General features: G+C 45.5%; 1 protein-coding gene and 1 long non-coding RNA gene across 2 annotated transcripts in view; both read left to right on the top strand.

Moving 5' to 3' along the window:
• Window positions 1–298: 298 nt before the first annotated feature.
• prickle2b (prickle homolog 2b) overlaps window positions 299–26,952 on the top strand; it is a 52,198-nt gene continuing 25,544 nt past the window's right edge. The window contains exons 1-2 of the mRNA XM_029826753.1: window positions 299–547; window positions 790–878. Coding sequence (XP_029682613.1) covers window positions 503–547; window positions 790–878 — 134 coding nt within the window. The 5' untranslated portion in view covers window positions 299–502. The remainder of the gene's footprint in view (window positions 548–789; window positions 879–26,952) is intronic.
• Window positions 6,730–7,888, top strand: LOC115246872 (uncharacterized). The gene is made up of 2 exons (XR_003885964.1): window positions 6,730–6,826; window positions 7,679–7,888. It is a non-coding gene; the product is annotated as an uncharacterized lncRNA (long non-coding RNA).

The following is a 26,952-nucleotide window of genomic DNA, read 5'->3' as shown; positions in this document are numbered from 1 at the left end:
CGCCTTTCTGGGGTCACTCCCGCGGCAGGGAAACACCCCTCACCCATATTTAATGTTGCGCACCGAGAGGAAAAACTGACTGACTCAGCAATAAAAGTGCAAACTTGCCATTTCTTCACCATTTCAAACTTTTGTTTTGCAGCCCAAAACTGGTTATAATTACTTTTTTTTTTTTTTTTTTCCAAAAATGAAATGACATCAGAGGGATTATTTCCTCGGCCGTCTGAATTTGCCCTCAGCTGTTTCCAGACTCGGAGCAGAGGAGTCCTGTCCTCGGAATTGAACCACAAACTCGGGCTTTTTCCAGCTCTTCATTGGCTGCAGAGAAAACCGGGTGGAGCCGCTGTCCGGAACAGCTCCGCTCCGTCAACGCGGGACCCACTTGTGCGTGAGAAAGTGTTTCTCTGTGACATTTACGCACACTCCGCCGCCACCGCTCCCCGCGCCTCCTTCGTCCCCGTCGAAGCCGACTTTGTGCCCGTTGTCCTTGGATCAGACAGCGATGTTTAGTCGCAGCAAGAAGAGGAGGGATGGTGGCAGCAGAGAGGTAGGTCGATGGCCAAAAGTTCGGCGTCTCCATGGCGCACGGAGGGACGCGCTCCGGTTACAAATACGTTGTTTATTCTAAGGTTTAACTTTATCTGCAAGTGTTGGTTTAAAGTCTGTCAGCTGTAATAAAACGGACATTGTGTTAATGTGCTTTATAAATGTTCATCAGTGTCATGTGATGCAGTCAATCAGCCTGGTGTTCTGTGAGGCGGCTGGTCACCTCCTGTTCCTCTCTGTTAGAAGCTGAAGGCTGCCGAGGAGCCGTCCCGAGGACAGCCCTGTGTCACCTGCGGAGAGCTGTGCCCCGGCTTTTCCCTGCACAAATGGAGGTAAACGCATCGCTTTCCCTCCCCGACAGGCCAAAAGTGCCAGGAAATGAAAGGGAAAGGGCTCATAGCTGCCAAAACCGGCACCAAAAGAAAGACAGCAGGTTCTTTTCTGCGACGTTTTGATGTCAGCAGGTGACCGAACGCAGCACCGGAGCGGCCTTAATGGTGGTTTAAAGGAAGAAGCCATTCACTTTTAGATGGCAGCCGCCACCCACACTCCTGTGAAGAAGCCATGGTTGCATTCATGGCTGTCGCTGTGAGAGTTCTCAAGCAGCAGGAAGAATCCCGGACTCTCCCCTGTACGTGTCCTCGTCCGATCGGTGGCAGCTGCTTCTTTCATTTTAGCATTTCTGACTTAATATTGGGATGTGTGTTGCAGCTCTTTAGTGGCTGCAGAAATCAACAGGCAGAAGGTCGTTACGTCCAAGAATCGTCTCGGCTAAACCGAGCAGGGACAAATTGTGTGACTGGCGTGTTTGCCGGCAGCGGTTAACCAGCCCGTCCGAAGGTGGCAGTTGACATGGCAGCAATGGCCACAACAGAGAGGGAGGACCTGGACCGTAAATTCTCCAGGCTCTTCTGTTTTTCTTCCTCGCTGTAAACTCCTACAGGGGCAACGGCTAAGGAATGCGGTCTTCAATTGCCCGTCTCGCAGTTAAAAGTCAAACTCCCCCACCTCCCGCTTTGCCAAACTGAAATAAAGTGTTTTCAGACTTGGGGGTGGGAGGGTGCGAAGTGTGTGTGTATGTGTGTGTGTGTTGGGGGGGTAGTGCAGAGGTCTGTGCAAAAGTAAAGGCTTGGTCCAGAGGTCCAACAGCCTGACTCCTTAGTCAAAATTTTAATATGTTTTACAGCTAATTTGTTTAGACGGTGGCGTTCTGGAATGTTGGTGACCTGGAGGTTAGAGACTGGATGCAGATATGCACAGACTCTTTCTGCTGGCACGTTGCAGATGTTGTTAGTCTGCTGTTAGGGTGGTAACAATAAAAACAACAGGAGCTTCAGACAGGGTGGTTGGGCTGTGTTCATCTCAAGAGGCCTCATCCATCTCCATGGTCGTTAGCAACGTTAGCATGTTAAACTAACAGGACATATCATGAAACTGCCAGAATCCGTTTATATCACTGTAAAAAACCTTTACCTGGTCCATTTAAGTGTTCTTTTATGTCTCAGATCTGATGTCTGCGACTGAAATTTCTGTGGCTCTAAGCAGGCAGCTCATAAACCAGCTAATGATATTACTGTTAGCTATCAAGACCCCAGCTTCGTGGCTGAGTCTCCTGCTTTTCATTATTACACAAACAAATTTAATTTCCTGTCTCAGTGTTGCCGTGCCAACACTAACTCTTGATTCTCCCAAGGCTCAATCTGGGAACCTTTTTATGTAGTTTAAGTGTTGTTTAATTGTTTAAGGATTGTTGAAGTGTTTAAGAGCATCACTTGGAGGTTTTTTCTTTGATATGTATTTTGGTAACAAACAGGCTTTTTTTTCTTCCTTTCTTTCTTTTCCTTGTCTATGTATCATTCTCTTGTCTACTGGTCCTTTATAATTAACCGACCGACTGTTTTGAGGTGCTTTGTCTTACAACGGAGAGAAACTTTATATTTAAAACATAAAAAAGAAAAACTGGGGAATTTGCTGTTACTGAAATACACTAATGATCCAAAAAGTCTTTCTACACGTTCAACGATATTCTAATAATTCCATGAAACATGTTGCAAACACGTGGGACTGTTTTCTGTGGCCACGCCCACTGACTTTTTGATGAGCCCTTATATGCAGATGTCACATGTTTGACCTTGTTTTATGCTTATAGGGTGATTTTTATTAACTCCATCGCACATCGTGACTAAAATAAGCAGCGCCGTGACTGGATCTCTAATTTAGTTCTGCAGTCCACCAAACCCTGACTCGAGGTCAGCTCCCAACAGCCAGGAAAGATTATTCCTTGTTTTTGTGGGAACCAACTTGCAGACATTACACGGTATAACAATTTTATGAACAGAAAAGCATTTTTAAGAAGTAGTTGGAGCAGGAGTAAAGGATCCAGATGATGTGGTTGCAGCCTCTGTTAGCTGCCAGCGCGCTAACGTCGTCTCCGTGTAACACGAGATGAGCTGGCCTCTCTCTGCAGTTTAGAATTAAGAGTATAGAGTCTCTCGGCACAACATGCACCCTCTGAATTATTAATACTTGCCTTTGGCTTGATTGATTTTCCTTGTGCTAATGAGACTCATTACCAGGCTTATTAACATGCAGCCTAAGTGCGAAGTTGCTACCTGATCAGCCCGATCTCTTGGATGCTGCATCTGAAGGCAGCGCTTGACCTGCTGCTGGGGTTAGGCCCATTCAGACACGGCTCCTGCCCTCAGATGTTTGCTCTAACCGAGCCCAGTCGCGGCACAATACTCGGCCTTGTGCGCAGCAGAGCCAGCTGGAGACGGGCAGTAAGAAGTGATGCAAAGGGAAGGGTTCTGGTCAAACTGGGGAGGGGGATCGGGTTGAGATTTAACCCCGCTCTGAATGGCTTGCTGACGTCTGTCCCCTCGGTTACCCGGCCTGATCTGCATAACACAGGCGGGTTTTACAATTCACTGTGCTAACAAGACGGCCCAGCAAATAAAAGTGTCAGTGTGGCGGGCATGATAATGGGCTCAGGCTGTTCTGACCGAGGCAGAGAAGCTTCAACCAACAAGAGATAAACGGGGACCACGGAGACGCCATCGGTGGTCGACGCCACACAAAAGATACTTTAGGACTGTGGGGACAGTGAGTCTCCGGGCCTCGTCCTGTTTTCATCTCTGAGCTGGTGTGTGTGCTGCATGGTATTGTTGACTTCATGGAGACAGATGAAGATGAATGTGTAGGCATTGTGCTATACTGATGGCAGGTGGTGTAGCATCATCCCCCGGCTGGTTTCTGGATGTGTAACAGGAGATCCTGAAAGGTGTTGGGTTCCTCCTGCCCCCTGTGCTGGTAATTGGCTTTTCTTTTTTTTTTTTAAAAACTTTCTAGAGCTCCTGTATTATCAACAGTACCTGTTTGACAGCTTTTGGACTCCATTAAAGTTCTACTGGATAAAACTGTAATTTTATATGTCACTGAAACTGACATTTTAAATGCTGCTGTGGTGGCCCCGCATCAATACGTAAATATGTATGTTTGTTTGCTTTTTTTTTAAAAAAAAAAAACCTCTTACCTGGAGTTTTCAAGTTGCTCGGTGAGGCGCAGTTGGTTGAAATGACCACTAGGGGGCAAACGAGTCCAATGCCTGAACACAAGTTTCCACTTCTGCTAAACTAAAGCAATGTTGTTCCAAAGCAGAAACCAGACATCAAAATTTGATTACTAGAGGCTTCACAATAATAAAGTCAGAATTCAATTGATCATTAAAGGGTTTTTTTTCTGAAAACAAGATGCAGGAATGTAAATCAATAATACCAAACCATGTGCATTTTAAAAATAGGCATGCAGAGCACACTAAGGAAAGGACATCGGATTTTATGTGCATTCTTTTACTTCATCACCGTGAGTGAAGGATTTAATTTTACCTAATCAAACGCAGCACCCTGTCCTCTGCGGGGATGGGATGTTATTGCGTGGGACAGCTGTGTCGGCCTCGGGGATGTTTGCTTTTCTCTCCAGCGGTTTCTCATCAAGGTCATCTCTAACAGGTGCTCGTGTGTTTGCATTTGACAGGCATGCGCATGTGTGCACGCCTGCAAGAGAGAGGGAGAATTCTGGAAGGAGCATCCATTAAAAAGTATTTCATGTTATGCACTCTTAAGGGTTGTATTTAGTTGTTTTCCTCATTTCTCCTTGACTGGTGCACAGTTGTGCTGATTCAGCCGGATTTTTGCCCTGGTGCTGATCTGGGCCTTAATGAAGGCTTAGAGGGCGAAGCTGGCTTTGAACTGTCACTGGAAATAAAGGGAGGAAGCTCGCTGCTGTCAGATGTGCACCAACTTCACATTTGCAGAGCGCAGACCTGCAATTCCGGCATGTCCACCTCAGTAGAGAACAGAATGATGTCATATCAGCTTATATTGAGTGGAAGACTGTTACCTGTGCCATCCAGGTGTGATTTAAAGCACACCTCTGCACCACACAGCAACACTGTAGGTTTAGATTGGGATGCAGGCACGGTTACTCACCTTCATTGTCATTCTGAGGGTCACAGTCTCACACCACAACTCATCCATGGTCGCGCATCAGGTTTGGTCATAAAGAGCTCCCTAACCATGGGGGTTTAGAGGGTGAATGCGGTTGTGGTCTGACTCTGAAGCAGCTCCTGTCTTTTCTTTTAAAGAGTCTGGGGGGGATGATTGACAGCCTGGGTTCTGATCGAAGGTCTTGCAGATGTCAGTAGGTCATCATCTGAACAGTCCTGTGTGTTTCCAGTCAGTAAATAGTGTTTTCTCTGTGTGTGTGTGTGTGTGTGTGTGTGTGTGTGTGTGTGTGTGTGTGTGTGTGTGTGTGTGTGTGTGTGTGTGTGTGTGTGTGTGTGTGTGTTTTAATGAAAGTTAGAGGAAGCAGCTTTAATCCCCTGGGGGGAGGGGGGGCTTGTGCATTTCTCAAAGGTTCATCCTCTGTTCAGCGAATTTAAAACACCGCACCACTTCAAAGAGCGCTTTGATTATCTCCTCCTCCTCCATCACCTACACCCCCGCCCCGGCCACACGCTCGCTTTCTGTCCAGCCACCTGTTCCAACGGATGAGAAAGCTCGCGATCAAAGTGGAAGCAGCAGGGGAAAGAAACGGTCCTCCATTGATGCCATGTGCACGGACGTCATCTCCAATGATGCTGATTTTGATTTTTAATCGTTTATTTATGTTCAAGGTGGTGCCAACCAGCAGGGGTCAGTGTGGTGCATTACAGCGCTCTGACTCCAGTACATAAACTCCACAGGGACTTGGTGTCCCACTGGAACCTGTGAAAAACTGCACCAGAGGAGCTTGATGAATCTGCAGTGTTAAATTATTTGATTGGTTTATTGATTCTGTGAGCAAACTGATTGTTTGGCTTGATCAATGATATTGATCTCTGACAATTGAGTGTCTGACAACCCTCTGTTTCCAACAAGGCTTATTTGCTGTGTTGATGGAACCTTTTTTGTGTGCCTGTAAGGTTCCTGGCCTCCTTTTTCAAGCTCCTTTTCCGCCATTCTGAGTGGGCGAGGTGTTGCGCATGAGTCAACGCTGCATCCGATTAGTTCATTTAGAGGACTTCTCTATTGCTGTGGGGTCCGGTCCACGTTGAGGGGCCAAAACTGCGTGTTTCTGTCTGATATTTGGAATTCAGATGAGTTAGGCGTCATTTGGTTTTGGGAATTTTGGTGAGCAAATGATGAATAAAAATCTGTGTGTGTTTGTGCGTGTGTGTGTGTGTGCGTGTGTGTGTACACGTCTAGCAGAGACTCTGAAGTCTGCCTCTTCCATGTGAGCTCACTGACGGAAATCCTGCATTAAATGATCAGTTTCATGTGAACTTTTAGTGCAGATGTGATTTTTTTTTTCTTCTTCCAGTGAAGCCAGAGGATGTCTGGGAAAACACGTGCGAGGTCAAACTGCGGCTTGGCGCTGATATTTTATACTGCGTTGAAATTAAACAAACTCCTAGGTATCAGGAGTTTTCAACATCAGTGAGGAATGTCTCACCACTAGAATATGCACAAATCATAAGCTGAAGGTGAGCTTTGATTAAAAGTGATCATTATAAATGGAAGGACTGATGCACGCGTGTGTGTGTGTGGGGGGGGGGGTTCATCTGTGAATTACCACTGTAGAACAGTGATCAGCTGCATAATTAATCTCAGCCTTTGCCCTTTTGCTAATTGCGCCTCTTCAGATGGAAATTTTGGGTTAAATTTCAGTAAATGGCTCAGCCCTGGATGTGAAGGCCGTATTTCATGGATGAGGGAGTTGACCTTCAGTTCCTGCCGTACAGGTAACTCTCAAAGGGCCTGGGTTCCGAGGGGGTGGTGGGAGGAAGGAAACAGGAGATGAAAAAGGCTCTGGACCGCGACCAGCTTCCCCTGATAGAGGCTTGAAAGACGAAACACACACACACACAGACACACACACACACACACACACACACACACACCACCCATCTTAAAAACAGAGATGCAGCAGTCTTAAGATGGTATAACTGCATTTACAGTCAGATCTAGTTGAATATGCAATGACTGCTCTTCTCAGCATCAGAGCTGCAGTATATTGTGGAGGTCAAGTGTCACTTCAGTTTTATGCCAATATCAGGATTGGCTAAATGCAGTGCTACTAGAAAATTAGGAAAAAAAAATTTTTTTAATTTTTTACTTCAAAAATATTGTTTAGTTATTTCTGTGTTTAGTTATAATTAACAAATGACCATATGCTAATCTAAATATGGTAAATTAAATGAGGAAATGTTCTACTTTCAACAAAAAACATAGCTTTGCATAGGCATGCTAACTCAACTGCGCATGCTATTACTGCACATAGCTTCATCTTCTAGGGTGATCTAATCACACATTTAGTATTGTCAGCCACATCCTAGACTCTAGCATGAATGCTCATCGGACTATTCTCACGTAACAGATCACTGTAGACAGCGTAAGCTGATGTTGTGCCGTCTAACCATGACGGTGAACGTGAATCGGCTAAGTGACAGCGTGACTGCAAAGTCCACAAGTGGGAAGTAGAAAGAGGCGATGCGGTGAATCAAAAAGCCGTTGTATGCATGTCAGAGGTCATCTTTTAACAAGCAAATCCCCTTTTCTCCTGTCTAATCCTCTGCTCTGGGGTTTTCCCACAGCGTAGGATTCATCATGAACCAACCAGAGGGCAGACAGACAGGCACGCAGGCTCCGCAGAGCTTCACCAAGCCTCAGAGAAGATAAACACGTTATTATTCGTCCATCATGATCAGCAGCATCGTTTGGCCTGCAAAATGGATTAATAGGAAAAGGCAGTTTGTTTGCAAGCTTTATGTTGCTCAATAAATGTTAGAAAATGTTTTAAAACCACCACTATTGTAATTTTAACACTTGACCCTTTAGCAGTGCAGCTGCTGAGAGACATCCAAAGAGGAAAAATGGCTACTTCAGATCTAAAATGGCTGTTATTGCTCACAGATTTATAAGGAAAGTTCTGTGGACGAGTGAAACCTGCTTCTCCTGCCTCTGTTGTTTCTGTATCAGGTTTAATCAGCTTTTACAAAGTAGTAAGAATCCGCAAAACTACTCGGAGAGCATAAAAACTTAACTAGGGCCCAGCAGACCGTTTCCTTTTAAATCGTGAAACTGCCCCTTGTGTCTGGATCCTCAGAAGAGAAGCTAATGGGGTCTTCCTCAGCCGAGTGCCCATGTGAAGTGACAGACAGATGGTTGCAGAAAATTACCTCTTTTGCCAGAGTAAATCAATATAAAGTTTTGACCCGAAGCTTTCTTGGTGCCTGTGCAGTTGCCTGCATTTCAGTCTAAATTATTTTGACTTTCTTATCTATTATTTGACTAAAAAAAAATATATATAGATATATTTCGCAATAGTGGATACCTTATTACTGTTCTTAACGCGTCCCCCTAGTGGCAGGAGCATGAACAACAGGAACAGTACAGGTATAACCCTGCATCAATAATAGACAGATGTGTTTAACTCAACCTGAGAACCATATATTCTATTGAGAGGGATGCTTGTTTCCTGAGAGAGGTCATCAATCCAAGGTGTGAATTGAATAATGTTTGGTTCAGTGTCTCATTTTTCCATTTTAACATCTTCCTCTTTACACCAGCGGCCTCACCCACGCCAACACATATTATAATAAACCTTATGGAAGCATACTTGCAGTCAAATCTAAAAAATGTGCCTGCTGCTCTGCTGATGACTGACTGGATAATCCAGACTGGATGGAAAATCCTGACTCATAGAGGAATGAAGAATTTATGCTGCCTGTATACTTTTTTATGGCGTGCTTGTGCTCCCATCTGGTTGGCTTATGGCGGCCCTGCCTTGTTTGTTTATCTCCTAATGTCTTTAAGAGCATCCTCATCTCCCCCTGGTCTTTACGAGCTGGTGTTTGAGCCGCAGCTGCGTGTAAAACATGTCCCAGTTGTTGTCAAACCTGGTTTCCAGCCAGTCAGTTTGATGGACACATGAGTTAATGACGCCGATGATAGCTGACTTAATGTGTGTGTGTGTGTGTGTCTTTGTGTGTGTTTGTGTGCCCAGGTGTGTTTGTGTGTTTCTTTCTGCAGAAGAACGCGTCCTAACACAGGTGGGACACGGCGAGTGTGAATGAGTTGGGAGGCGGTATCAGGTATGCACGAGCATGTGTGTTTGTGTGTGTGTGTTTGTGTGCGTGTGTTTGTGTGAGCAGGTGTTAAATGCCGGAGACGCTTTAATCACAGGTTGTCCCGATGAAGGTGTAGCCTGTGTGTGTGTGTGTGTGTGTGTGTGTGTGTGTGTGCGTGCGTGTGTGTGTGCGTGTGTGTGTGTGCACGCAGCCACACGGACCACAGCTGACTTAACACCTGTAATATTTAATAGCTTGACACTAAAGACGGCGCACGTGCTCGAGCCTCGGTTTCCTCTTATTGTGCTCGGCTGAAATGTGGGTTTCACATTTCAGTCTAAGCTGGACGAGAGCAGGACGCCACGCTTCCTTCGTCCATTTTAGGGGGGAAAAAACCTTCCTTTTCCTTTTGTGCATGTGTATGACGCGTGTGTTTTACCTCTGTTTGTGTGCGCAGACGTGCGTCCGGCGAGGACCCCCAGCTCCGATCCGTCTGAATGGCAGATGTTCTAACTCAGGCTGCTCTCCAGCCTCCTGAATATTGAATCCTGAGCACAATAAGATTTTCCCTTGTGTTGGTGCTGCCAACATTCCCTGTTTTAAAAGCTAAATGTCTTCTTAGCTTTGCAGTCAGGTACGTTAGATTGTTCTAAATTGAGTTGGCGCCAACGCTTCTTAGCTGTTCCGTTCAGGGTTCAGGAGGTCAATGTTGCAGTCCTGTCTGCCCACTACCAGCCTTCATTTTTCACAAAAAAGGAAAAACAAAACACGTTTTCTCACCGTTTCCTTCAGCAGTGCGGTTATTTTCTTCAGTTTCCCAAACAGGAACAAAACATTTAAATCGGGGAAACTTCTGGAAGTGTGTCTATGTTTGTATAAGTTGGGTTGTGTTGATCCTGCCATCTGTTCTTTGACCTCCTTATCAAAAAAGGCTCCACGGTTCCTTTGTGTGGGTGTGTGTGCATGTGTTGAAGAGGTGTGTGTTTATTAGTGTGTACACACCGTAGCTGTCAGTCAGTCATCCTGGGCCAGACATGGGCGGCCAATGGTTGGTAAAGCCTAAAACAGAGCTTGTTTAGGGTTAATAGGGTCACGCTCCTGCCAAATGTGCACATGTGGGACTTATTTTGGTCCAGAGGTTAGCCCGGCAGTGGGTGGACGGTGTGTGTGGGGGTTCACTCGCTGCGTGGGCATCCGTCACGCTCGTATTTCAGACAGCTTTCATTCATAGATTCAGCTCAAATATCTAATTACAATTCAGGAAGCTGATTGAAATTCAGCCGTGGAGCTGAAGAAAGAGCTAAGAAAGGAGCTGTGAAGCCTGCGAGAGTGGAAGCGATCCTCAAAGTTTGCAGCCAACTCGATGTCGCTGCTTCCATTTTGATTTCTGTTTGGCTTTTGAGCCCTTTAATGAGACGGTTGTGCGACGTCTCCGTACGTCTGACTTCTGTCTGGAGGTTCACACAACCTTTAAAACAAGAACAAACAGTGACATGAAATGACATGTGCATCCTCCAAATATGATAATCATCTTTGCTGCCGAGTCCGGTTCAGAAGAAAAAGTCAGTTATGTAGACACTACAGCCCTCGGTTGTCATAGAAACTAACTGTCAGACACTTTTATCTCCAGCCAGAAAATGTCCCAGTTAATTTGTGACTAAATTAACTGCTCATGTTGAACACTGGCTAATAAAATACACCATCATCGGGATTAAAGACTGGTCAGGATGGAGCAAAATGTTCTGAATCAAAGCAGATAAGAGGGCCTCCAGAGGGAGTAAAGGATATGTTTAATATAATATATGTTTATATTTATATATAGTTTTCCACCTCTTTTGCTTGAAAAGCATGGGAATTATATGTTCTCGCATTGCCTTTCCATCGACGGCATATGGAGGAGTGGAGCAACCTGATATGGCTGAAACGCCGTCGTCTGAACACCAAATGGTGTTCGCTGAGCGCAGAGACGCGATGCCAGAGAGCTCAGGAGCGGCTCTGCTGGCTTGTGGTAAAAAGGAAGACGCATGATCATTTTCTAGGTTATTTCTTTCAGCGTTCAACAAATGGAAAGAGGGTTGGGGGGGTGGGGGTGGGGAGGATGATGCCAATGTTCTGCTATGGGTTTTTTTTGCAGTATGTTTTAAAATCAAGCACACCGAACCACGCAGACGGTATTCAATCTTTAACCCGTCATCATGCTGATAATTACACTTTCTTTACAGGCTTTCTCCTCCCACTCTGCTGCTCTGTACCCCCCCTCCTTTTTTTTCCATTCTTGCGTCAGCGTTGCTCGTTCGTCAGATCCTCTTATTTCTGAATGTCTTTACCGCGTGAGTCATCCCATTTTACAGCTATTTGGTCCTGAAATAGGCTCTGAATTGAGGCAGCGCGCATTTCTTCCTTTTATATTCAGTTGTTTAAGGAATCAGAGGAGATGAGCATGATCTGAGCTGCTGTGTGGGAGGTGCAGCTTGCTTCCGGCAGCTCGTCTTTGTCCAGTTCTAGTCTGCAGAAATCATTTAGTCCTACAGTTTCAGAACATCCAGCTTTGGCACCGCGTCCACGCAGTCCTGGCAGGTATGGCCACTTCTCCATCTGCATAGTTCAGCAAATCCCTCGGCCACAGAAGCATCCAAGGCCGGTTCTGTTCCACACCAGATCTGTCCCCAGTCTGATTGGTTCCCCATACGGTGCAGAGTCGCGAGCGCCGGCTGATGCTGCGTAGGTGCTGACTCATTCACATAGTTGACCTGTATTCGATCTCTCTTCTGCAAAATGTGCGCATAAAGTTTTACATCAGGTGCTTTGCATCTTCTCATTACAGCACAGTTGCTATTAGCGTCTCCCTAAGGAAGGCTGCGTAACAGCCGCCGTCACCGGTTATCATCAGCCTTGGTTCGCATTATTTCTGCACCAGAGCGTCATCTCTGATTAATCCACCTCTGATGGGCAGGCGTTTGTCAGGGGTGGGGAAGAGGGGCGTGGCTAGAGGAAGGCCTTATTGATTGGAAGACGGGGAGAGAGTTTGAAAAGAGGCCCAACGTGAATGTTTAGCACACGAAACTTCAGAGATTTGCAACATTCCACAAGGAAGCAAGGGGGAGGGAGACGGGTGATGTGAAAAAGTGTGTGTGTGTGTGTGTGTGTGTGTGTGTGTGTGTGTGTGTGTGCGTGTGTAAGGGTTTCCAGGTGGTGTAAACTAGCTGATGACAGTATCTTTGTACATAAAGATGGCGACTGTTTCACCACCACAGAATGATTATTCACCCCCCCCTCCCTCACACACACACACGCACACACACACTTTGAAGTCCCTTTTCGCCCATTTTGATCTCCTGTGTTCCCCATTGCAATGATTTACATCTTCATGCTGCTAACCTTTTGTAGTGCAAAAGACAGGCTCGCTTTAATTTGGGTTAATTAGGCCTGAATTTCAGATGGGGAATTTTTAAAGGAGATGCACCTTTTATCAGGTGAAAATTTGCAATGCTAGTGATGTGTAACATATCGTCAAAAACTAGGGCAATATTAATGTCTGTTTCGGCTTCTGGAAGCTCTTTCTTCTGTAATGACACCACAGAGAGGGAGGAAAATGTTCCGACTAAGCAGAAATAGCACCAATTAGGAAGTTAAAGAAGTCTGACTTTACAAGGAAAGACCGAAAGGGAATAATAACATGAAGAAACATGGAAAATGAACGAAAAGAAGGTTTAAAATTTAAAAAAGTTCACGACCACATTGACACATGGCCTCACATGGACACACAATGGCACACAATGAGGAGTTTATCTGGGTGATCTAAGCATGTCACAGTCATTAAATTCATTTTCACATCAGAAAAGTTGCGTCGAGAACAGAGATAATCTGATCAGATACTTTTTTTCAGCTTTGTAACCTCCTTTTAAATTAAATAACCATTCTGTGGACATGTGACTACTAATCAATTGTACTACATATAGAAGCCGGTTCCAAGAAACAAGAGCACATGTGTGTGTTTCCTGCGATGGACCAGTGACTCCAGCATTACAGGAATTCCACAGCCCTTCAGGACTGCTGCAAATCTAAAAATCTAAAGCCCAATTTATTTATTTTTTAAAGGAAATTTTGGGGTGTTTTTTTCTCCCCTGGGTAATTTTGGTGGAAACGCATCAAGGGTTCGGAAAATCCTCTTCAGGGTCGGATGGTGGAAAGGGGGCTGTTGTTTCCCAGAATAATGTTTTCTTTTGCTCCTCTGTATTTTGTCTGTCTCTGAGCTGGAGATGAAAGGTAGATGACAGCTGATCGCTTTCTAAATGAGATTTTCTCTTCCTCGTCTTTGCCCCTGTCTCGTTCGCGGCTCCGCAGGGGAATCGCGTCAGGCAGGAGCCGCGAACCATGAACAGAAAGAGCCGGGACAAAAGACGGGAGCCCATCGCAGGGAGGCGACAGAAGGGATGGAGTAATTGTCACACCAAATTCAAACAAAGCTCCTTCTGTTGTCAAACTCTGCCTGACGAGTCAAATGTAAATTTAATCTGGGATTCATGAAATCTGGACACATGAAAATTTGTGCAGAATAGTGATTTATGAGCCGTAACTGTTGTCAAGGCGACGTTCAGAACTCATTTGATTTCATTTCCAGCAGGATCTGGGATGTAAAACTCATGTCACGCTTCATTTATAGGTCCATCCATTATTCATCTGTCATTTGCTGACTGGAAGGAGAGCTTTCGGACCCGGGCCAGGTTTACCTTCAAGTTTGTACATGCTGATCGGGACAATAGAGAGCCGGTCCTGAATCACTGCCCACGTGTTAGCGAGGCAGCGGGAGCAGAAATCAGGAGTCCATAAACGCCTCGCCACTTGCTGGATCAGCACCAAATATTCAACTTGACTGATAAATCACCAGATTCAGAGATCGTCGACAATGACCAAGAAAAAATGGCTGAAGATTCAATCTAATTGAAATCCAATTACCCAAAAACCAGGTTAACGGCAGATGGAGGGAAAATGGGGAGGTCATTTATCTTTCCCATTAATGTAGCTGTTCGAGTTCTGCCAGCCAAACAGCCCCCCCTCCCCTGTGCACGCACACACAAACACAGACACACACACATGCCCAAGCTTTCAGCTGCCTTTTATCCCGAAAGCAAAAAGATAATTGAAGCCTCTGTGGAGGAATGAATAAATTCTCCTCCGATGACTTTTATTTTTGTGTACACGAAAGTGGGGGGTTGGGTGTTTTGGGGGCTTTTTTGGAGGGGGGAGATGTTGCATGTGAAAATATGAAATATATATGCATTAGCAGTATGTGTGCAGGATGCGTCTGTGCGTCGTGGAACGGATGGTCTGATTCGAACCACGCTGTCTGTCAACAGACATCTCCCATCATTCCTTTGTTCTTTGCCCCCCCCAACGCACCCACACCCTCTCATTGCGTGGCTTCTTCAGAGAATAGCTGATATATGACATCTGTTGGAGAAGAACTGAATTGTGGCCGTCCCCAGTGGCGCATGGAAATGCATCCTCCGCATTTTTTTTCCATGTACTGTGCATCTGGACCGAGGGTCGGAGCGGTGGGGAGACGGGGAGAACAATTTTGGATTGATAAAGAGCAAAATTCTCAGTCCTTGAGTTCAGGAATGGCTCCCTGGATGACTGGACGTACTGGGAGCGAAGTAGGGAGGGAGGGAAACCAAACATAAAGGAAGTGACAGTCTGTGGTCAGAAAACCAGCCTTGTTTCCATCTGAATAACTGTCTGAAACTCCAGCTTCCTCCATTATCCACAGTGGTTCTGCTTCCTGTCCAAGCGAAGGCCTTGGTCCACCGGTCAAGTGTAGGAATTAGACACTTTTCTGTCGAAGCCTTTAAGAAGGCGGCATTTCCTTTGTAGCTCTAAAGTCGCTGACCTCATCTTAGGTGCGGTCTCCTGTAAAGTTAGCATAAAGAGGGTGTTCATTTGCCCCCAAAGCCTCAGTGCCGGGACACGGATCGGCTTCCTCACAGATATTCTGGGTTCTGACACAATCTGCAACCGGATCACAAGGGGAATTTTTTTTTCTTTGTTGTATTCTTTATCCATTGAAATGCCTTATAAATGCATTTTGATTACAAACCTTTAGATTAAAATAAAATGATGGACCAGTTGTTTTTAGTTTTTCTTCGGACGGACGGGTTGCATTTAAATGATGTAGGAGCAACAGTCCGGTGGCGAGCGGCGTCTCATTTTCAATTTCATTTCCTAAATCCCCCCTCTGCCCCCTAGAGCTCACCTTTAAACAGTGTCTGCATTATTCATGGAGCAGAAAGTGTATGATTGTAGCTATGAAATATGCATGAAGCCTGGTGCTTTAGCCCACCACACCCAGAGATGGCAGGGAAGTCATTGTTTGGTGTTGCCCGCTTGTGTTTAGGTCTGATTAGTATGTGTGTGAGCACCACAATACGCGTATCGCTAGCAATGTGAGCACAGTTTTGTCTGGCTCCCACAACCCCAGAGGACTGTTTGAAGGTTAAGACTTGGAGGTTAAGGTTAGAATTAGGGTTAGGTCAAAGTTGCTGTCAGGCAAGTCCTCACAAGGATCGAAGTAGAAAGGGGTGTGTTTTTCTGTGGTCTTTTCGTGAATTGGAAATAAATACAAAAAGCTTCTGTTACAATCAGGATTGCTTCTAGGCGCTTTACAGAATCCCAGGGCCTGACCCCCAACAAGCCACAGTGGCAGGAAAAACTCCCCTTTAACAGGACAAAACCTTGAGCAGGACCAGGCTCATATAGGGGGACCCTCCTGCTGATGGTCAGCTGGGTAGAGAGAGAGGAGAAGGGGGGAGAACAGGTAGAGGAGAATAGGTAGAGATCATAGAAATACATAAATTATAACAAAGTGCTGGTGTAGGGGTTGAGTGGGTCAGCGGGGTAGAGGAATCAAAGCACACAGATGGAGGTAAGAGTGAGGAGAAAAAGAAGCAGCATCGGATCATCAACCAGAAGGAGACTGTTCTCTTCTGGGGACTGTCAATAAAAGCAATATCCACTGATTGATTGTGTTGCTGTGTCACATAGAGCTGATCCCAGGAGACCATGTGTGTGTTAGGAGAGGGTGTCTCAGCTGCTGTCAGAACTGGGGGGGGGGGGCATGTCCCTCTTTTGGACACACTCCAGCAATCTCATATTGTAAAGCCTCTGTTGGGACAAACTAACATCCTCACTTCCCACCCTGTTTTTGATTCATGGTATCGTTTGTTCAGGGACGCAGGAGAGCCAGGCGATGATTTTTTTTAATCAGACCAAAGTGAGAGACGTAGCGTTGGAGTGTTACACTTGGAACGGTTCACAGAGAGAGGTTTCCAGCGTCCCCGCAACCTTTTCTCCCTCTGGGCTTTGTGGCGGGCGAAGACTCTGGTTCAGCCACAGTTCTCCACACTCACGCAGCCAAGGAACCACACATATGTGATGCTGGTTAAAGTCCCGCGCATGAATGACACACGCGCACGTCAGAATCTCAGAGAAATCTGGGGGAGAATCGCTGTTTATCCTTTTGCGGTGGAGGCGATCTTCAACCCAGGGCTGCTGAAACCACTCAGGCATGATTCAGGCAGCAGAATGTGGCCCCCGCACAGACAATCTAAACAAATCAGAGGTCAGTCAGGTCACGGCCTAATCAGACATGACTGTGCACGTCTCGTATCACGATACCTTCTTTGTCTCAGATGTCTGTGTGTTTGATTCCCAACCTACTGCAGATGGACGGCAGTAAACACAGACAGTGTTTGATTACTCATTACATTACATTTATGTGTGTTTAAGTCTCCCACCGAGGAGCTCTAAAGGATGTTATGACCCTACTTGGACTCTATTTTACCTAACAGTAGGAATTTTTGACATTTAGTAAACTTTTAGGAAGAAGATTATCTATTTTTTGACATGGCTCTATTTTTAATGCCAGACACCATTCACATATAAGACAATCTCTAATGGACAAGGGATGGAATAGAAATCAAATCAGGAAGTGAGGTATGTTTAAAGTATTAGAATCAGATGACTGTTTGGTGGCACAAGAAACAAAAATTGGAATTGGATCAAAAAAAGATCAAAAATGTCCCGGTTAAAAGTTAAAATCGAATTCAATCTGTTAAATCAGTCGTATAACTGCACAATAATGGTGACCCAAGAATAACTCCCTGGGGCGCACCGCATTAAGAATGTAATTGTGCTTTGTTAGAAGCCAACGTTAATGAGACAATCATTAACAATCCAGAGCTCTGATGCAGACAGGAAATAAGCCGTGTTCTACAATGTCACTATTGCTAGAAGCCAGAATAACATGTGGTTTTAAAGCAGTGCGGTAAATCTTGAGTAATCCCATCCCAGCGAGTCTGGTGTCTTGATCCAGTGTCCTGGAGTGAAAGAAGCAGCAGCTGACAGACATTTTCTTCCACTCAGATATTTTCCTCTCTCTTCCTTGTCCTCGACGTGTTTAACTTAAAACACGGAGACAGAAATCCGTCATTCTCGTGAAGCAAGGAGCGATTATTTCTAATCAGACACATGACTGCTGTTTGCTTTCCCTCGGCGTTCCGTCTTCTTGTTTGGTTCTATTGACAGTGCTGACAGCCGCTCTGTGCAAGTTATTAGCTGGCGTGCACGTAGGTGGAGGTCAACAAGACAGTTAATGATGACACGGTGATTAAACGTGAAGGCCATGCCAGCGCAGGAGAGCATGCACGAGCTCTGCGCGTGTGGGAGGGAGAGTTAATGTGGCCGACAGCGCCTCTCCTTCTCCATCTCCCCTGACCATGCTTCCTCTCTTTGTTCCTTGTGTACTGGACTCTTCTCCGTGTTCCGTCTGTGGAATTATAAACTTATCAGAAACAGCTGTGAAAATGACTGTTGCAGGATAATGACGCAGACTTTTGTTTTCCATCAGCAGAGCCTCAAAAAATCCCCTCAAACGTTTTAACCTTGCTGTAGCTTTAATCCTTCAGTGTGAGTCTTCGGCAGGTTTAGCCGTGTCCAGAGAACGCTGCAGGTTCTGCCAAATGTTGGGCTACTAGGAGGGAAAATGGGTGCAAATTGTCTTTTCATCCCCTTTTTTTGCATGTTCTCCCAGCCAAACACTCCATATATCCTCCCTCTCTCTGTCCTGTCTCTCTTTGTTTTCATTCTTTCAACCAGAGCACACATTTCATTCTGCCTTGCTGTTCTCTTCTTCTCCCTTTATGCTCCCATCTATTTCAACCCTGTCTCTTTGTTTTCACATCGGTCTTGGCTGAAGTTCTGCATGTGTTTGTGGTCTCGCTGCTCATCTCTTCACCCTCCACACTGCCCGAGAGAAACTTGGAAGCCCACAGCCAGAAAGCACGAGGCGATGAGAGCACTGGTGCAAAGCATTTGTGGTGATGGCATGGACCCATAAGTGACATTCTCACATGTTTTAATGACAGCCAATCATATTTGTCAGTATTTAGCTCAACTCTTGCCATTAAGATAATAAATACAATCATAAATATATATTTAGAGGTTGCCAAAAGTGAGCCTAATTACATCACCAGCACAATGTGGGAGCAAGTGGTGAAAAGTATTTGGGTCAGAAATAGTTATTATTTTGTAAGTTGCCACAGTCATTTTCCCTTTAAATGTAAAAAAGGCCCCAGTACGTCCTGCCAGTTCCTGGAGTGGCTCTGCCTGTTCCAGCCTTCCTCTCTGCACACCTCTGGCCCCGGGTCCTCGCTCTCCACAGGACCCTGGGATTGATTGATAACGCCGTTTGTTCCTGTGTGTGTGTGCGTGTGTGTGTGCGTGTGTGTGGAGGGGGGGCAGAACATGACTTATCTATTCTGTATGGAAGGAGGAGGGAGCTCTTTCTCCTCCCTCTCATTTCCTGAACACACCTCAGGCCCTCTTCATGCATGTCCTGATTTCTACAATGACAAATGATCTCATTTTTGGAAAAGTGTCACGTCGGTCGTTAGGAAGAGTGGCGGGGAGGCGGGGGTCTCGGTCACTTCTGGTTTGTGTGTACAAAGAGGCCCAGTTGTGCCTGTCACAGTAGGGTGATGCCTATTTTAGTCGCAATGACGAGCTTTTGTACCTGATGTGAGGGAGGTCAACTGAAGAAATTTAGTTTCCATGGCAGCAGGAAAGGAAACATGAAATGTTGCTCTTTGTTGTACAGTCAGCACACACCAATTTCTTTGATTCCTGTGTTTCGTTCATGGCTTTTCTTGGCTGCAAACTCAAAATGAGGGTGGAAAATTGACCTTCACTGCAGTGTTAAGCACCTGGACCTGAGCATTTCTATTAAAATCACAGTATTTGAGGCAGACAAGGTTTTTTGAAGAAAAAAAAAATGATTTTCTATCCCACCTCAGAATTATGAGTAAGGAAGAATTCAAACACTGTTCAGGATTGCTAAAATCTTTTTTTCCTTCTATTTTTTTCTCAGAGGAAGTACAGATGATCTCTTCTCTGGTTCCACTGGACACAGCGTCTTGAAAGTGGAGACCTGTTTTACGTCATTAGCTATGGAAAAGTCCCCAATTGTCCGGTGTATTTGTCATCTGAAGCACAAATGTTTGATGGATGGAAATAGCTTCAAGGCTGGATGGATGGTTTTAGTGCTGCTTGTTGAACATTTAGCAGCTGCATAGATCAAGAGAAGAAGAGCCCCAGTTTGAGTGCCCATCTTTGCTTTGGTTTTCTCTTCCTCTTTTTCTTTGACATATGACTGACAAAGCGAGGGGGGACGGTCCTTTCTACGGACGGGTCTGGTTTAGGATCCGGAATGCAAAGATCCATTACAAGGTCGCAGGCAATGATTTAAGTCGCCACTCTTCACTGAAAGTGCATCAATCCAAGTATTCCAGCTTTTGAAAAGTTCTCTAGCAGATGTTTCCACCCAGACTCTGTCCTCTGAGGATTTACAGTTCAGGACGGAGGATAGACTGACTGACTGCTGAAAAAGGAAAGACAGCACCAGCACTCTTTACAAACATAAAAAGCAGCCACTGCAATGCTAGAGACACCTCATTCACATTCAAATTTAATTCAGTGAGAACGGTTCGGATTGTACATGCAGCAGAGTCAAAGCGTCATTTCCAGCCCTTCAGGCTGTGCTGCTGTGTTATTCCTTTTAAAGAAGGTTAGTTATAGATATATGTAGCCAGACTAATCCACAAGGGGAGCATGACGTTTTAAAAGCATTAATGAGGTCTTTCGACGTTGAGAATCAACTTGCTGTATTTTACTTAGTTTGGCCACTGTACATAAACCTAAAAACGATCTATTCTGGTCTCTGAAATAATATTATATGTTTATGATAATGACAGACAAAAGACAAATGAGTTTAAATAGACACTGAAACAAAAACAAGCTCTATAATTTGTTCACAGGGAAAATCAAAGAGGGAAAGCCTGGATTGGCTCATGTGGGCAGCGCGAATCGTCTGTTCAGACATGTCGTGTTTGTTTATGTTTTATTCCTCCGCCTCAAACGCTGTCTTCGGTTTTCGTTCACCCCGTGCCCTGCGCTCCCATTGGCTGCACTCCTGACGGCTTTGGTATGGACGCAAAACTATTAAGGAAATCGGAACTTTGGTGGACGCCACGTTGTAAAGGCCCCAGTCTCCCACATTCCAGGCTGCACTAAATTAAGCCATTGTTTCCCGCTACACTACAATTTAGACAGGATCTTTGTAGTTAGGAAACATGACTCAGTATTCGCTCTCTTCTGGCTCTCTTCCTGGTCATTAAAGCTGCATTTCCACTGAGTTCAGATCATTCTGCCCCCATCGTATCCTGCAGATTGCAATCTACTGACACATACTTCTCTTGCTTCATGTATTCAGTCTTCCTACATGCGTCCATTTTCCATGCTTAGACTCTGATTTGCTAAAGTTTAGCAGAGTGAATAATCTCTCATCAATGATCGATTGAACATGGATGATCTCAGCGTGTTACATCGGCAATGTTTATGGATGCTTAACAAATTCCAGCCATTAAGAACACACTGCAACACACTGTAGTGACAACCACGTCTCCCTCGGTGGGTTTGATCTTGTGAAGTGAAGTCGGCAGAGAAAGCTGGGGATGTTGGGATGGGGGGAAAAGGCTAAGTGCTGTTTGCGAGCAGTGGGAGGAGTTAATATTGTCTGCCCTCTCAGCAACCAACTTGGTGGTCACCCCCTGATTGCATTTGTCTGCTGGAAAAGTTTGTCGTTGTCATTTCCTCCCTGGCGTCCGCCTGGCTTTTCCACAGCACTGACCATCTGCAAGGTCCGCTCCTCGCTTCTTCTCCACTTGAGCTCGCAGCATTCATTTCTTTTCCATCTCCTCTTGCACTCGCCCAATCTGGGGGAAAAAAGAAAAAGAAGATGAAGACAGATTTTTTCAATTAGGGGGAAGCCGTTGAACGTGTTGGCTTCGGGCTGCCGCGCTGCTGCTGCTGCCCCCTCTGAGATCCTCCTGCAGTTTAGCGTGCGCGGCCTCAGGGAAGCGGGAAGTGGTGAGTAACTTTTAAACATTTTCATCCTTTATAGGCAACTGCTGATTTGCTCGCACCACCTACTGAGCTGATTGGCAGATGAGGTTTCTCTGGTGGGGAATCGAGGTTAAAATCTGCAGCCGTCCATTTGATCCGGCTCAGATTGCAACTGAGGAACGTTAATATTTACATTTTGAAAACACGTGCGAGTTGTTGCATCGATGACGGTTTGGATAATCCAAACATCTCTGTCCATCTTTGGGTGAAGTTTGACCCTGATTTTAACACTGAATCATCCTACTGCTACATTTCAAGCGTCACAGAAGTCTCATCTTTCTATTCCCTCCGGGGTTGTTTTGTTTGGCTGCTGGGATGGTTGTCAGGCGTGGGTGGTATTATCTATAGACGGGTGGTGAGATGTTCTGAAGTGAGAAATTGTGAAAGGAAGAATGAAGCTGAGCGTTTCTTGGTGGACTGTGCTGGATGAAGAGGGGAACATTGTGGGGAAAGCGGTTAAGAGGAGGGCCCTGTCCTCTCAGCTGTTGTGATTCAAGTTGTCTGAGAACACACAAGCCTCCCAGCATCTCACAGCTGTGCGACATGCCTTTCCTTTTTTATTTTTAACCTGGATGCCTATATTAGCCCGCCAGGTCCAACAGACTATGTTGGCGAGTCATGTGTTTGGTTCTCCATGTGCCTGCGCGGTCTGCTCACTCTGGATGACTCTGTAGGTGGACGCCTGCTTAGGTCAGCGCAGGAGTGTAGTTGCCAGACGCACGAGGGCCTCTTATTTTTCTGCAACGCGAGCTGTGTGTTCTGCCTCAAATCATGCCAGATGTGACAAGTTTAAGAGCACTTTACATGTGCGCGATCCACCAGTGGTCCAGCCGTATTTACTGACTCTGCGAGTGTTCCTGTAAATTGCCGGTGCATTCCACACAGACATGTTGGCAGCTCTGATGATGGCACCCTCGTGTGAGGGGTTGGTCGGGGAGGGTTGGGTTTCCTGTAGCATAGGTCTAAGTGCTCTCTTCACCTGGGCTGGACGCACCCACCCACATCGACGATAGCATTAACACAAGGCATTGACGGATTAAATTTGGTTGCTAGGGAACATAACATGTGTTTTTCTGGGCATGCTTGTGTGGGCGTATGGCATCAACAGTGGATTTACAAGACAAACTGGATTAGGTAAAAGATGTGGAGAGATCATCCTCTTACCACTTCCTTTCAGGCCCTAAGAAAAACATCCCATACTTCGAAGTTCAAAGAGAGCAAGAGGACGTTTAAGGCCGGGTGGGGGCGGGTGGAGCGCAGAGGGAAGCAGCTCCTCTGTTGCAAGGAGCTCAGCAATTGATTTGCTAAGCGAGTGGTCGGCCCCCCCTGATCCCCTGCGCGGTGTATCATCTGTATCGATCGGAGCCACTGATTTCAGTCCTGTTGTCATCGTGTGGCTCTCTAAAAAGGTCAGTCAGCATCAGTCTTAAGTGGGGATCACACGTCCAGGATCGATATTTGTGATGATTTAACCAACTAACGCTTGACAACATCGCTGTCAATTTTTGCCGCCCACGTTTTTCCTCACACCTTCACAACGCGACAGCAGTCCTGCTGCACCTCCTTCTGTTTAAGAGGAATTTTTAGGTAGCTTTTCCTTAAATCTTTAGGTGTGAGTTCAAAGATCGTTCGCTCGGGAGTTTACCAAGAGTGAAACAATGAATAAATGTAGACAACAGCAACCATCCACGCTGATACCATGGTTTACAATTTCAGTAACCATTTCATACAAGATTAAAACAAGGGTTGAAAACCTGAAATCCTAGTTTCCATGGTGAAGGTAGCTGTCTACCTGGTAGGACAGAAGACTTGGGGCCCTCACGGGACTAGGTTTCCCACTGGCTCCAGAATTTATGTTTTATTTCCAGTCATTTCATGGGAACCAGTCAAGATAAAAGTTGAGGGTAAAGTACAGGAAAACTGGGTTAGTGGGTCTGTCGTCACCAGATGTCACAGTTATGATGTGAGCCCAAAGGGCGGATTCGATTTCAACAAAATGTCTCTCAGACACAGTAAGGTCAGATGATATCGGAAGGTCATTTTTAATTATATATGCTTTATATATCAATACCAGCATGAATTATAACTGTAGTCCTTTGTGCATTTAGAGAGAGAGAGAGCCAGAAAGACAGAGAGAGAGAGAGAAAGAGAGAGATAGAAATAGAGAGAGAGAGAGAAAGCACTCTGGAGACAAAGTGCAGCCAGAAAAAGCCAGCTGCCACTCATCTCTGCCAAACTTGGCCACTGATAAGGAGGACCATAGGGAGATGTCTGCACTCAGGCCTTGTCCATCAAACACAAGAACCTCTTCACAAGAGAGTGTTGGAAGTGACTGGGAGGGGGAGGAGGGTGCCACAAGAAGATGGAGAGAGTGGAAGACAGACATGGACTGGCTCGGCGGGGAGAGGACTGCAGCAGGGTGTCGAACAGAGAGGAGACAGTCAAAGGCCGTCAGAAGCAATGTGGAAGCTAAAAGTGCTAAATGTGACCCCTCCTTGGTCGAGCCGGAACGTTGCAAACATTTTAACCAAACCCTCAGTCAGTCTTCTCCTTAACTGCCTCAAGTGTCAATGAGATTAAGTCAGTGAAAAAAAATTCCCGGAGCTGTTAAAGTTGAGTTCACAACAGCGCGTTGTTAAGACTTTACAATGGCAGACATTTTTTCCACCCTGAACACAATCTGCTTCCAGGAATGTAAGCAGGCAGCGAGGCAGCAGTTTATAAAGGCATGAAGACTGGATGTGTCAGTGGAAGCGATTAGACGGGGACTCGGAACGCTCGTATCCCTCCGTTGAACTTATCCCGTCTGAGCGTTCCTGCTGACGGGGACAAAATGAATTTTCAACAGTGGACGGCCGTGTCGCTATGAGTCATTTGTTTCTGAGATAACGTATAAACAAAACAAGAAAAATGTCTGTTTTGTTGTTATCTACGTAGTCACCAGTGTTCAAAGAGACCCCAGATGTGGTTCTTCAGCCGTCGTCTTTCACCGTCTGCCACGTCGCTGTGAAAGTGGCTCCTCATTTAGCTAACAGCTTAAATGTTACATGTGAAGAGATGGATTGGACTTTCACGAGTCCTTAAGTCACCGTGAGACTAAATGAGGAAATGAGGCACACAGCTGAGCCACGCCATTAGCGGCGTGCTAATTTGATTTTCCTCTGCACCTCCCTTGTTTTTCCATCTTGTTTGGGGCCGAACACAGAGCCCCGGAACGTCACCTCCGCCTGTGGAAAGAGTTTCACCGCGGAAACATTTTGCAGTGGAAACTCTTTGTTTTTTAGCCATATGGTTCGCGCGTCGAACTAAACGGTGCTATTTCTGGTTGCGCAGTGCTCAGAGGAAGTGCCTGCTCTCGCACAGTTCATTAAAGTCATAATTAACAACGTAATAGCGGCTCCAGAAATGCGTTTTCTTGCCCTCTGTGACATTGATAGTGTTGGCTTCCCATGTGCAAATTCAGGGTTTTCAGTTTTCACTTTGGGTTTTGCTGTTTTTGTTTCCTGCCATCTTGTCTGGGAACTTTTCTCTGTCCATATGGAGACGCACAGAGAAATTGCCCTATCTCCTTTAATCCTTGTTTATAATGCCAAGTTGCCATAAATACAGGACTGTGGGGAGCACTTATGGTAATACACCCAGTTTGTGGGGCAACAAAAGCTTTAATTAGGCGGAATGCCAACCATATGGGATGGCAGGTAGGCCACTGGTGTGGTCTAAGGATTCAGACGAAATGAACTACAGGCTTTCAACTTTCTGTGCTGCTGGTTGCTCTGGCAGATTTTTGTCCCACGAAATGCTTTAAGTTTCCATTGTGTTGATAAAATATGGACATATTTCTTTTTTAAGGAATTATTTCCAGATTTAGGCTGAATGGAAACAGCTTAATTATTTCTCAGAAACTGCTGAGAGGTTTTATGATACTTTATAAAAGTTATTTGTCTATATTTATCACAGGTTGTTGATTAAACTATGATTGACTCCTAACAATGTCTGTTTTGAAGTCAGGCATCTGACTTTACTGGTATATTGAAATGATTTGCTTTTATTGCACTGTTTTCCTATTTATATTGTCATTTTTTTTATTTTCGGAAATTGCAGTCAAACTGCACACTGGGGATGAATATATTTGATAAATGAAATAACTACGAGGCCTTAAAGGACCATCTTTAATGATTCTCCCCGGAAAATTTCAGGATTATGTCAAAAACAGAAAAGCTGAAAAAGTAATTTTTTTGGTTCTTCACAACTCGTCATTCTGCATTCTCCATAAGAACCAGTGGAACCTTCCAAAAACATATAACTATACAGTTCATTTCAATATCTCAGCCGCAGCAGTACAGAGTTAATGAAAGATGGGAGGCGGGGGAGGGGGGGTGTAGAGTGGAGATTAGAAATAATATCAGACAAAGGGTAAGAGCTGGAACAACCTCAGGAGTGCAGGGAGATGAAGAGACAGGGGTGTGAGAGACGAGCGAAGGACCTGTGCTTCTGCAAAAAGGAGTGAGGAACGAGGTTGTGGGGGGAGGGGGTTAGTGGGATTGAGAGTGGTGCCAACCTGTCCCAGAGGTGATGAATGAGGCCATAATGAAGTATTTGTGCTCCACTGCCTTCGCCGCTGGCTGGAGAATAACCGTGGTTTTGGCATGGCCACAGGACCTGTTCAATGAAGCCAAGTAGAGCGCGCACGCACACACACACACACACACACATACACACACATACAGGTTTACAGATAGTTTTGTTGGCAGTCACTGTACAATACGTGATGCACTTCAACACACAGGAACCTGTGGCAGATAGTCTGCATCTCCCTCCCACTCTACCTCCATCCCACTTCCAGTCTCATCCTGTCTCTCTCTGGATGGTGCCTGCAGGATCTCGCCGTTGATCGTTGAGTGTAGAAGCCTAGGACGCTGCAGTTGTCCACGCAAACAAGTGATGGATAAGTGCAGACAAATGCGAGACAGTCAGGCTGCTGTGTGCTTTTTGATGCTGTCTCCTCAGCTGGAGAAGTCAGCATTTTTTTTGGGGGGGGGGTGTCTCAGCTGCACTCACAGAACATCTTCAGTATGAGACAGTTAAAACCTGTCATTTACCCCTTAAATGTGACTCTCTACGTGAAATGCAGCTTCTGTATGTCGAATACATGTTGTTTTCAATAGATCCATCTGATATTTATGTTGATATTGGCAGTATAAAGTCTGCTGTGCTGCTGCAGTAACAGCAGTAGGAATGTGATTTAAGAGCAAACTGCGCTGGATCGAGTAGATAGCTGGAAC

This window comes from Takifugu rubripes, chromosome 19 (assembly GCF_901000725.2).
Source record: "Takifugu rubripes chromosome 19, fTakRub1.2, whole genome shotgun sequence".
Taxonomy (NCBI): domain Eukaryota; kingdom Metazoa; phylum Chordata; class Actinopteri; order Tetraodontiformes; family Tetraodontidae; genus Takifugu; species Takifugu rubripes.
This window is presented reverse-complemented; position numbering and strand designations above follow the sequence as displayed.